The sequence below is a fragment of the Plasmopara halstedii genome (genome assembly GCF_900000015.1).
Source record: "Plasmopara halstedii genome assembly, contig: Scaffold_113, whole genome shotgun sequence".
NCBI classification, from domain to species: domain Eukaryota; phylum Oomycota; class Peronosporomycetes; order Peronosporales; family Peronosporaceae; genus Plasmopara; species Plasmopara halstedii.
Window position 1 is genome coordinate 123,562 of NW_020187034.1, and position 12,974 is coordinate 136,535.

General features: G+C 46.2%; 2 protein-coding genes across 2 annotated transcripts; both read left to right on the forward strand.

Moving 5' to 3' along the window:
- Positions 1-7,708: 7,708 nt before the first annotated feature.
- On the forward strand, positions 7,709-9,836 carry PHALS_00505 (uncharacterized protein; the record flags this gene model as incomplete). The annotated part of the gene is made up of 2 exons (XM_024716979.1): positions 7,709-8,274; positions 8,339-9,836. 2 exons carry the CDS (start codon positions 7,709-7,711, stop codon positions 9,834-9,836), a joined length of 2,064 nt encoding a protein of 687 aa, XP_024572551.1.
- Positions 9,836-10,496, forward strand: PHALS_15045 (uncharacterized protein). The gene has a single exon (XM_036407108.1). The coding sequence runs from the start codon at positions 10,278-10,280 to the stop codon at positions 10,470-10,472; it is 195 nt and encodes a 64-aa protein (XP_036262990.1). The 5' UTR covers positions 9,836-10,277; the 3' UTR covers positions 10,473-10,496.
- The last annotated feature ends 2,478 nt before the right edge of the window (positions 10,497-12,974 follow it).

Sequence of the window (12,974 nt, forward strand, 5' to 3'; positions counted from 1 at the left end):
TCGATGCAACACGACCTAGCCGTTTATTAAAGAGGAGGCGCTCACTGTTTTCAGCCTCTCCGCTGCACGAGTCACGGCCTCCACGACTTTTCCACCTGGGGGAATTTTTTTAATAACCCTCTTTTGAGCCCATAATGACGTTGAGCTTGTTTCCAAATTTGTCATGATTACGTCATAAGCCGCTGGAAAATGCTCGCCATCCTGGTGCGAAACTCCTATATGCGGGCCTTCCGCTAGTGCTCCAAACGATACGATCGCCATAAAGGCAAACTACGAGCACTTTCCCAACCTACAGGTTCTGATAATACCTAGGAGACCGTCTGCGCTTGGTGCAGCAGCGATTGTAAAAGCCCGTACCCTCTGGAGGTATCTACCTTGGACACCAGAGGTTGGCAAAACCGTAAATTGACTTAGTTTGCGCACTGGTGAGGTGGATTCGCCGTGTCACGCATCTTTCGGCATTATAAGCCAACTTCAGAGAAGCGGACGTCCGCCTCGACCATCATTGCATGCTTCACTCTGCAAACCAAGAAGCACGACGTTGCCAAAAAGGTGTCAGCCCATCACGTCAAACTTCATCCCCGTCAGCAGCTGTAACGGCTCCCATCAAAGGTATTTTTGTCGCAAAGGTCGGTCATACCCAACAATTCTTGAGGTACCTAGCAGCGAGCTCGGAGAGCTTTTTTTGGTCAAGCTTGGCTGATGTAGTGGCCGGTGACCCGTCTACGTAGACGCCCAACGATCGAGTGATCGCGTCCTTCGCTTCAGTAGCGGTGTTTGCCTAGCGGAAGCCGTACTCTACACGAGGGTTTAGGACCGACCGCGGATGCGAGCGCATGAGAGCCGCTTTGCGGCAGTCCCCAGCTACTGCTTCTGTGCCTCGTCGAGGCGATTGGTAATAATACCTCTTCCCCAGGAAGTCGAGAGGTTGGGAAACTGGCACAGTGTCCACAAGGTTTGAGCAGGGCTCATGTCGCACCGCTGGCGCACCCGCCCTCCTCTAATTCCCATACTGGAGAATGATACCCGACTTGTACTCGATTTCCTCCAAATATACTCGACGAGGTAATCGTCGCCCATGGCGGGAGCGGTGCGCGGTTTTCGGTTACCGAGAGACTCTGAGCTGCGCTTCCCATGAAGCCGCAGACGTGCTGTCCGAAGTTGCGCCGCGTGCCGAAGTGGCACCTCAAACTCTCTCGAATTCTGGGAGTTTGGGTATCCCAGCCACTTTACAAGATATTAGGTTTGACCCTGTCGACAACGTCGACCCACAAGACGTTCCAAGTGATAGTGGACACCACTGTTCTTGTCGAGAAGAGTCGAAGGACGATCTCGACTTGGTCAATCGCCGTCCGGTTACTCGCGATGCTATTCGAGCTCTTGATAACAAGGTCCGTCGCGATCGGGATCCGCTGAGCATTATGTTGGGTTGTATACCGCTGTGCGAAGACCCCAAGAGCTTAGAGCACTTTGTGCATCCACTGCCTCACGTTGAGGACTATCGCGCTTGGCGCCGTTGGAGATGGAAGTTGTTGTATTCCATGCTCAAAACCAGCTGCTGGTCCAGCTACTGGATGGTCAAGCGCCAATGGGCGCCACTTCGGCGCCAACGACTCCGCTTTAACTTACGCCGAATCCCGATACGGCTTGAGCAAGCTCACATAAAACACCGGATGGATTCGCGTTCTTCTTGGAAGATTAGGCGTATACGCAAGGCCCCACATGGGCACGACTTTAAGATATTTGATAATCTGTGCGCGGTGCTCCGTCTCAAAGACAGCAGAACAAGCATGTGTAAGAAAGTTTTTAGAATTTATAAACCCAGGTCTTCGACCTAAGACTTTTCAACATTTCTTCTGCCTCTTCCGTCTGCATGTTCTTTCTGCAAGCCTTGGCTATCAGCCATCGCATCGCGAACTTGTCGTAAGACACTCGGTCTGGTAGACAGGAAGTCTCTGAATTCCTTACGCGCGGTGAGGGGGCTAACATCAGCTAGTCGTTCAGGCATTCCTCCCCCACCAAGCCTTGAGCCGTGGGATGGCGGTGTCAGCGGAACGCAAGGAAAAATGAGCCCATTCACGTTGAACGGCGTGTAGCCGATGGAAGGATGTTTTCTATTGTTCATAGCGAACTCTACGAGTGGCGGCATGGCACTCCAGTGCCTTGGCGTCCCACGGCAGAAGCTGCGAAAAACGTCTTTAACGACGCGATTCATGCGCTTAGTCTGACCATTGGTCTACGGATGGTCCGCTGTTGACCTAGTCAACTTGGTGCCCAGCACCCTGAAGTCTGTCGACCAAAATTTACCAGTGAGACGTGGGTCCTTGTCAGATACAATTAACTCCGGGAGTTCATGTTGTCAAACGACACGTTCCACATACAGTTTCGCTGTACCTACACCGTCAATGGTGTCCGGCACCGCCGCAAGATAAGCCATCTTGCTCAAAAGGTCGACAAAGACCACCACACCTATGTTGCCCGCCGAGTCCTTTGGCAGGCCGAACACAAATTCCCTACTTATGGCTGCCAACACCCGGAGGGTACCGGTAAACTAATCAGCTTCGGAGAGATTTTCACCCTTTGACACGTCTCACACGTGCTTATATGTGAACTTGTAGAGCTTAGGCCAACAGTAGTGGCACCTCACAGAGCTGAAGGTCTTCTCACGACCAAGATGACCAGTGAGTGGGGTGTCATGGGCCTCAAAGAGGATACGGTACTCTAACTCCTCATCGTGGGGAACCACATTCTGTAGCATACCCGTTCAGTCAGTGTTATAATATGATAACCCGTTATTCAACGAATATTGGTACATCCGTACGCACAGTCGCGACGACAATCTCTTGTCCGAGTTTCCAATTTCCTTACTCTTGGGAGCCTGTAGCTGCACAACACACATACCATCATTCGCGTATGCGGCACGTCACCATCGTGACATGAGAAAGCTCATAATCCGGTCTGTGTGACAACGCATCAGCCAAAGTACTCTGCTTTCCTGGCTTATACTTCACCTCGAAGCTACAAGGGAGAGCCACCTGGCCACCCTCTGCGAGAGGTGAGGCGACTGAGTCGCCTTGCGGAGTGACGCATGATCTGTGTAAACCACAAACGACTTTGAGCCGAGCAGGTGCACCCTGAACTTGACAGGTGCATACTTCACTGCAAGTAAATCCTTGTTGTGGTCTGGATACTTCTTCTCCGCAGTCTTAAGTTGGCGAGATTCGAACGCCATCGACCACACGATCCCGCGCCTCGTCGTCTGCTTGCAGCAGTGCACTGCCAATGGCAAAGTCTGAAATGTTGCAGACAACGCTTAAAGGACAATAGGGGTCTGGTTACGCCAGTATTGGTGCATAAAGAAGGCAGTTTATGACCCTGTCAAAAGTTTTCCTATGCTAGATTTACAACACAATTATGTATATTTCTTAAGGAGATTAGACAAAGGCCGTGCCATTTCCGCATAATTTGCGCAATACTCGTGCAAGTAATTGGCGAGACCAAGCCACTCGCGTGGGCCCTTTAGGTTCTTTGAAATCGGACCGTCCACAATGACCTTGACCATAGCGGGATCCGCTCGAAGGCCACGCATACGCCCGGTGGGGTCTGAACAACTGCGTCACAAGACGATTAAATGCACTCACAGAGCATACCGCTCGGAGTACTTACCGCTGTCAGCAAATATCAGTCGCTCTCATGAGCAATTGGTAAAACCATCAACCAAGTAGAGTGGATTGGACTTTGTACATCCAGCCATGTTGTTCTGGAGAGCATCCTTCCTAGGATTCGGCGTCTGTGCCGGAATGGTGGCAGCGTTTTGTAAGCGTGAATGATACATTACTTGCCGTTCGGCTTCCAGACACAAAACGTGGGTGTCGAATGGGGAGACTTACTCTCACGCACCATTCGTCAATGACGCCACTTTTCTTCTTGGCAAAGACCATCGGCGTGCCACGCAGCATCTAATTCCTGAAACTAGGTTGACCTCATGACGCACACCTCTGTCCGGAGATAGGACCGACGGCGGGTCTCTGGAGACGACGTCCTAAAATTCCTTTTTTAAAGGAAGTACAGATCCAAGTAATTCGTTAAGATCAAAGATCTACTTCGTGCGATCTACTTCGTGCGCTCAGCACCGTCTGGTTTTCTCCAGGACAGCTTCATCCAGAAGCGACGACGAGTTGATCTCCTCTTCGGGTATTGTAATGACCACCTTTGGCTAAGTCGCCTGATTTCAAGGCACCTCCAAACGCTTTAAAGGATATATCGTCCAGCTCAAGTAGAGTATTCACCCGTAAATAGCATCGATGGTGATCTCGCCGTCTTTATTTCCCGTCATACCGTTAACAAGGGTGTATACTCTGTGCTATCGCCTACGGTAGTAGATACCCCCTGGATCAGGGTCGACGCCGAGCGTCTTACAGCTAGTATACGGCGTCGCCATCGCCTCTCCACAAAGATTTTGAAATCTCGGTGAGACCTGTGGGAACGCACACTCAGCGTCGTCCAGTGTTAGCCCCACTTCCTGCTCCTTAGGAGCCCTGAGATTATTAACAGCATCTGATGAAGAGCTGCTAGCTCCGTAGTCTTCGCCCAGCGGATAACATGCCACTTCACGCGCATCTAAAGGGCCTTGCCCAAGATGTTTCGGTCTTCGTCCGACCATACCACATGTGGCGTGCAGAGACTGCTTTGAAACGCGAGCAGTGCTCAGTGCATTACTTGCCACTCCACGTGCATCAATAGGGCCTCGCCCTCGATGCCTCGAATCTCACTCGACCATGCCACTCTTGGCACGCAGCAACTGCTTTGTCAGTGCTCAGTGGAAAACATGCCACTCCTTGTGCATCGCTGGGGCCTCGCCCCCAACGCCTCGGTCCTTAGCCGACTTTACCACGCATGGCATGCATCGATTGCCTGGATAATTGACCAGCGCTCCATGGGTTACGTGCCTTTCCGCGTTCAGCCCACAAGACATGCTCGGGACTCCTGTCCAATACACCTTCGGTGTTCGACAACTCGGATACTCCAATTTCTAGCACGTTGACCGTCCCGGTCCAGTGCCCGCACCAATAGCGCTTCTGCTTCCTAGCAGCGATGGGTTCATGACTTACCAAATCTCCACCAGGTGACGTGTGCGTCGCGCCCAAGGACTTCGACATCCAATGAATCCATGACTCATGGTGTTCCAACCTTAGGATGACTTCATACCTTGAATCCAAGTATAATACTGAACAGCGTTATAAGCCATCAAAGTCAAGAAACTTGACACCGAGGTCCACAGGGACCCTCGGCACCGTGACATATGTCCCCGTCGCTAAGCAAACAGTGACGATGTCACTTAATCGCGCTTTCAGCGCTCCAGCATACGACTGACTTCTTTCTATCGTGGAGCGTTGAGCATAATTGCATAATTGACTGACGCCCTGGAATTAATCAGGATCTTCTATGCAATATCTCAAAGAGAGTCAGCTGTTCAAGACTTTGAAGCGGCCTACGTCATGGATTCAGTTGGAGAAATGCCGACAACGTTCAAGTCGGCTATGAAATCCATCGATGCAGGCAAGCGGAAAAAGGCATGCGACTCAGAAATACATTTGTTTCGAAAGAACAAGACTTGAAGGCTCATGCGTTTCTCAAAGCCCTTCACGGTCGCTTTTACAACCAGCAAGCCAGGCTTGTAAGCACGTTTCGTGTTTAGAAGCATGGAGGTCATTGGGGCTGGGCCCTGCTGTCCTCTACCTGTTTGAGGCTCAACATAACTTTGTTCATCCCCAGTAGAGCACCCCGTGCCTACCGAATGTTGTCATTTCACCGCGACAAACCAGACAGATGAGAAGCGGGACGTCGGTCGATGAACCTTTGCGCGCCTTGCGCAGGATACAACCAGTCCAAAGATGATGGGCGTCTCCACAGACAAAACACCGTCAGGTGACTGAATGCTGCTCGGCAGCTCGAAGCTTTCACCCTCTTTCCAGCATAGCTGAGATTCATCAGCTCGAGCCCGCTCAACGAGCTGCTAAAGTTTGCATTCCAACCAATTTGTACCGACTTAGAGTTAAATTCGGCATTCAATGCCACATCCACCGCTTCTTCACTAGAAGATGGATGGACACGACATACTCCTAATCTGGCCACGCCAGTGCGAAAATCTCCACAAAAACGGTCCACTGCGACCGCTTCGGGGAGAGGATTGGCTCCCACACCGGCAATTAGAGTAGGCAACTCTTGGACAATGTCCACCACCTCCTTCTTGCCCACTGGGCGGCAAGGAAACGCGATCGCACACGATATGCCTGATCAGGCGGCGAGAACACTCGTGAAAGCTGCAGTTTCAATTCCGTTCAGGAGATACCCGAGCTAGCTGTATGTATATAATGAAAGGTCACCGACCTCAGCTTTGTTTTCTCTAAGCCAAAGAGCTACGGCAGCCCTGCTGCAGTCAGTGCTTCTAGTGCAATGGGTTGTGCACCCTGCAAAGAATTTGGATCGACGAGTGTTAACAAAGGCATTGTGTGTGGGCTTGTACGCGTCGCTTCGAAGCCAAATCGAGAGTCTCTCGAGCAGATAAGTACTTCTTTTGGTTCAAATTCATCGTGACAAAAATTTGTGTTATTTGGACATATATAAGTTACATCCATATTTATATCTTAAACAATACATTTCTGTTTACTGCAGAGCGTAGAGCTACTACCGACGGACTTCTCCTCTCCGGAGCACAACACCTCGCATATCATTATACTTCAGCATCGTATTATACTTATCTTGTCTTTATGTCCGAGGGATAATAGTGACGATAGTCTCAGGTAGTCAGTCGTACACCATAATACAGTACGTACCCTGTTTACAATTAAGCTCAGAATAGCTCAATGATTTCTGAAGAAAAAAGCTTGAACTAAAGAGTAATGCATAGCTTGCATCTAATAATTGTAGGAGAAAATGTCTCTTGGATGTTTGTTTTCTCCGATTGTGAGCAGTATCGAGCTTACACTTGTAATTCTGAAGAGGCATAATAGACTTGAAGATCTAAGAAGAATGAGAGCATACTGATAATAATTTGAAGCAAGGGATATAATACGCCACGTTTTAGATAATTGAGAAGGTTTTGCTTTAGCAACCAGAGGCCTAGTAGAGTCTCCAATACATCGAATAAGATACACATTGAATGCTCTAGCGTGAAAACACATTATACAAAAGACTGGAAATGCTGGGAAGAATGAGATAAGTGTCCAATGGACACATTACTGCGAACTCAAGAAATCAAAATGATTGAATCTTCTTGCATTACTATCTCAAGTTACAGCAAAAAATCGGGTAAATGAGCTCATTCTTCTTCTACTACAAGAAAGCTCAACCCTTATGGGACTTAGGCACAAGAAGACTTTTAATTACGGACTTCAGTGCACACATTCACACCTCGAAATCCAGGAAAATGCAGTGAATGGCACGAAATAGGTCTTTGCCATTTCTTTTGACTTCATTAAAGTATCTCAAATCGCTCAAGTCTTCGGATCATGTTTATGCTAAGTTAAGTAGCCAGGTATTTGGCTATAAGTCGTGTCTCTGTTCATTATGGTTCAGTATCGTTACAGACATTAAAGTGTGCATCATTTTCCTCCTCCCTCGTCTTCTCACATGTCAGCCAGCAGACAGGGGTTCATAATAAAGAAAATATATTTGGTGTCATTTTCGCTTCGATAGAACGCGCGTCATGCGCCACATTTTCGTCCTAGGAACGACGTTAGTTTCTGTCGTCTCGGCAACGACAAATTGCTGGGAAATTGATCGTTCAGGATCAATTCAGACGGCAGTGATCGCTGATAAAGGCTTAGGCTGTGCTGTGGAAGTGACGATTACTCATGTAGCATCTTCGTATGCGTTGGAAAAGAGCGTCCCACTATTATGGGGCGTACAACTTAAGAAGGACTCGTCTAATTCTATGCGTGTACCTTTGCCACCTCACGTTATGACTCCGCTTAGCTTTAACAATGATGGTAGAAGTGTGCAAATTCTTTCTACTTATATCAGGACGTGTACTTCCCAATCGCAATGCAGTCCAAGTCTCGATGGAAATGAGTTAATTACTCCAGCTCAATCTGGAAATTTTTCCAATTTGGAAGCTACTTACTTCTCTACCTTCGACGATATTTCGTTTCCAGAAGAAGGAAAGTATACTTTAGCTGCTGTCGCTGTACTTGGAAATGCTGGCGATAGTAATATACTATATTACTTTCAGACGTATGTAGATATTGTAGTGAAGGATGAAGTCGTGACTGAGTAAGTTACTTTGCTGTATGTTATTGTAATGATTGTAATATTGACAAGATGATAATGTTGACAGGGAAGATACCAGTCAATCGACATATTGCTATGTTGCAGTACAAAAGCCATTAGAAGCTCATCTTGATCGTAACTTGGTGCTTATGAGCAGTGATAACTCGGAACTTGAGTTGAAAATTGACACAAATAGTGTTGTACAAGCTAACAAGGAATTTGATGTCACCTGGATAGCTACATTGACACGTGACTCGTCGAAAGAAATTCAACTACCTTTGCCACTAAAGGCAGTGTATGTGCCTTCCGACAATAATCAAGACTTCAGTGGGTATTTTACTATCGTGAGCTCGATTGTAAAACTGTGCGAACGCGATATGGCGTGCGATGCATTTTCACAAACAACAACAGTATCGTCTGCTACTTCTTCGAGTAATTTTACTTCGGAAAACACTGCAACATTTACTGCTCGGGACATTGTTGTACCTTTGTTAGGTTGGTATCGAGGTTATGCTCAAGTGACACTTGCGGGAGCTGCAGAATCACAAAGATACGACTTTATAAAATATTTTGAAGTCTTTGCTACTGAAATGAATATGATGACAATTGACGAGAATTCGGAATACGTTCATGATGGCAGTATATCCTATTGCTGGCAAACAATCGCTCCTGCTGACGATGAGAGTGTTGATGCTACAAGTGTGATATTTGCAGGAAATAGCACAAACTGTCCGTATACAATAAACATGAGTGTCTCCGAGACGACATGTACAGTGAATACTATACCGTTGGTATCTTGGAATGTATCGAAGAGAAATGATTCGACTGGAATAAATGGAGTGACAGCAAATACCACAACAGTATATGACGCATCCAGTGGTCAGTACGTCAACTTACCCCAAGTGAACATTTACTACTGTACCGAAGCCAAGTGCTCGCCATTTTCAAAGCAGAAAACTCTTGTGCATTCAGCTCAGCCAATGAATTTTTCTGCAAATGGCGAGGCTTCACTCACTTCAACAATCAGTATACCAAGTGAAGGAACATACGCTTTAATGGCACATGCTGTCGTACCAAATGGAGACGACATTCGATATGATGTGGCTTCATTCATTCAGATGACTGTCACTGCATCCACTGCATTAGTTGTGACCAACGAAAGCTCTAATTTAAACGTTGGATTTACTGTCGGTGTTACACTTGGCTGTGTGGCACTTGTCTGTCTAGCTGCATTAATTTTCATCCGATATCGCCGACGATATGGTCAACAAAAAGGACTCAAGTTTCGATTTTTTGGCTTTCGACCATTGTCGAACATGAACGAGCAACCGGCAAATTCGCCGAATTCTATACATGGCTCAGATGAGTCGGGCAACTTTATGTATGTAAAAGCTCAACGATCGCCACTAGACATGCCGCGTGCATTCTCGTTGTCTTATGATCCATCTTCTCGAACAAGTTTAGGCCACGAAAACTCGGGCTACAGTTTTACTTTATCCGAGTCGGATCTTCCGCGTCCTTCATCAATCGACAAGACAATATTTCCAAACTCTTGCGATGGTTAATTGTCCCTCGCCTATCCACGATCACCAGGAATAATATGTACAGAGATGCTTCCACATCATACAATATATCGTTAATGGAGTTATTCAATCCAACAAATACACTACAAGAATTCAAATACTTCAACCAGACGATGATGTGATTTGAAGCACCAATTCTTGTCTAGGACCATATGGTCGATTTCACAACAAAGCGTAATGATTATGTATTTTATAAGATAGGGATAATGAACTCCTGGAAATCTTGCTGACAATTATTGTTTGTACACGACACTAAGTAGTCTGTCAACTATGCTAGTAGATTTTATAGTCACTGCGTATTGTGCTTAAGGATGGTCGAGAATGTTTATGTCTAGAAGTATTCGATGTAATTCATTATAGCAGAAGAATGGAATATTCCTCGAATAAGTCGCGCTCTATCTGATAATACGCCTGAACTGGAAGATGCTAAGCGGTCAGACTGTTATAGACAATATGATACGCGAGAGAATTAGCGACCCGCAGAGCGGCACTGCCGCTGAGTGGTCACATTCACCGCCTCTTCAAATGGACGCTGTGATGTGTCACACTTATCTGTGGATCTGCCACCCAAAAAGTAACAAATGTTTACGCCAAGCGCGCTCTATATTGCTTGGTTGAAAGATGACGCACAGACCACGAAATATCGAATCTCAGTAAATGCAGGGCGCTTTGTGGGTTCTGATTTGACAAGGGTCGATATTTTTCCGCGAGGATCTCGTGACAAATCACTTCTGCTGTTACTAGACCCACTCGTCTCCATGAGATAGCTGTAACCAGTATTACACGAAACGCGCAGCCAACGTCCATGGGAACGTATTGACTATCATAAAGTATGCTCTGTTAGCGCATAGAAGCTTGCTCGACATTAAGACGGTCCGGACAAAAGTATAACGCGTAATAGATTGTGAAGAATTTCCTCCCTTGTGTGATATGCCGATCGCAATTGCTGTCCCTTCAGACAGATGCGATCAGGACTGGCTCGTAAGAGATACGGCTTCCTTAAGCACATGTGCCTACAATATTTTTGGAGTAAATATCAATTGTCTGTTGTTTCGACCGTCGTTTGCGATCCATTGCAGAGTGTGTTGAAATTCGGCGACACGACTATGATTCCTTGCTGTTTTGAACAAGTTGTGATCTACCGAATAAATTTATTTGAAAGAGCTAAAGGAAAATGTGGTTAGTGCCGACATTAATTATAGGACTTCGGCAATATGCAAGTGCCAACGACAGAAGAATCACTTATTTACTGAGATGAAAGATAAGATTAAAATTTGTCATGATATGCGGCCTTGAACGTCCCCTGCTTTGGGCCCTTATGGTCATCGCTTAAGAGTGTTTAAGTTACCTCCTTACTCAAATGGGGAATCATATCGAATTTATGTCGACTACTCAAGCCATATCACGCTCCAGTTCGTATGAGCCACCCGATGCGAGGGTTATGTTGATGACGATGCGTCACTTTTCTTGAAAGATAGATCATTGGATAGAGCGAAAAATATGTTCATGAATTGCCAGCACACTATCGGGCCCCTAAAACTGGTAGAGGACGCCATATAGATGACCAGTATTTGTTAACACGTTTCGAACGTGAACACAGAAGTGTTAAACGATTTGAACATCCTCGATCGCCATGATGTAGCGCTAGTCAGGTCTCTTCTACTCTATTGACATGACCTTTGAGAGAGTTACCGTTTGCCTCGCACAAAATTCTGTATTACCATGAATGTATTCTCATCGCAACCTAGCTGTAATACAGCAAGCCTTGACAAGGAATATCGCATTAAATTTGCCTGGATAAACTTGGAAAGCATCTTCCAAGAAATTTGTTACTTAAAGTTTTTAGTAACCAGCACATGATGTGCAGATTCTGCACATCGTACAGTTACTTTTAAGTGTAATTTGCATTCTGTGTGACACGAAGGTGTATTTACATTTACGAGGCTTATCTCTACCTCATAGGTACACCCGGCAAAGAAGGTTCATCATTCATCTTACTTTGCCAAAGTTGCGGCGTCAGTGTCATAACGCAACGACTATTGATTGAAAAATATCAAATATTGCTCTAAGCTAGAATTGTACTTTGAGTCTGGCGACGCAAAATTGATAGCCAGCACTGCGGTACCAGTGACATCCGAGTACCTTGCACACAAAAAGTGTTGACTGAAAAAGTCTGCCGCGCACAGAGGTTGAGCTCGTACACTTCACCCAGTAGTACTTGAATTGCTACTCTGTTTCAATGATATATATTAAGAGTTTTTTTGAAATCAACCCAATTCTAGATGAACATTGCTTATCAAAAAACTCTTGGTTTTTATATGATATCATGCTAGTAGTTAAACTGTCCTAAGGTCGCTGCTTTATATAGTTGCATCGTCCATATCAGGAACAAATTCCTGTGCTATAGCTTTGCACAAATGTGTAAGATACACTTACACAATATTATGGTACGTACACGGTAACCACCCTTCTCAAGGCTCACACTTATTTTTCGTTCTTACGGCATTGACTTTAGTTGAGCAAACAACGGCATTGCCCTAGATGTTTGAATTTCTCCACTCAAACTTTTTTGCATCTGTTCCCGACAAGCTTTATCTGCTTCAAGTTCGCCCATCAAACTGCATCAATGGTTGAAATAACTTCTGAGATGAGCGCGGCCATGGTAGCAAAGATCTAGAAGATTTTCTTGATAAAGGTCCGATTTGATCTCTGATAAAACTGGATTTAGTGCCCGACCTCGGTACATTCGTCTTCATTAGGAGCAAAACAAGTTAGTCTCTCTCTGAGAGAGGGCGTGTACTATCCTCCCTATTTTCTCTGCACAACAACCGCTCACTTCTTGACTCTATCCTGCAACAGTAGGGCTCGCAGAAAAACTTAGGACGACGTCTAGCCTATTACCAATGGGTTGGACCTTGCTCATCAAGCCGAGCGTGTCCGTCTGCAAATGCAAGAGACTATTTTTCTGACATCTGTAGCTAGTTGCTATGCTGTGACGACGACGACCCATATGCGTACTATCCTACCGCTCAAACAACGTTCAAAATGAGCGCTCGAAAGTTACCAATCAGTACTTTTTGTCTCCTATAGTCTTCTTATGATTGCTACCTAAGTTGGAGC

Bases quoted from the DNA above. Each gene is read 5' to 3' on its own strand.
- PHALS_15045 (XM_036407108.1), top strand. From the start codon at position 10,278: ATGCTAAGCGGTCAGACTGTTATAGACAATATGATACGCGAGAGAATT.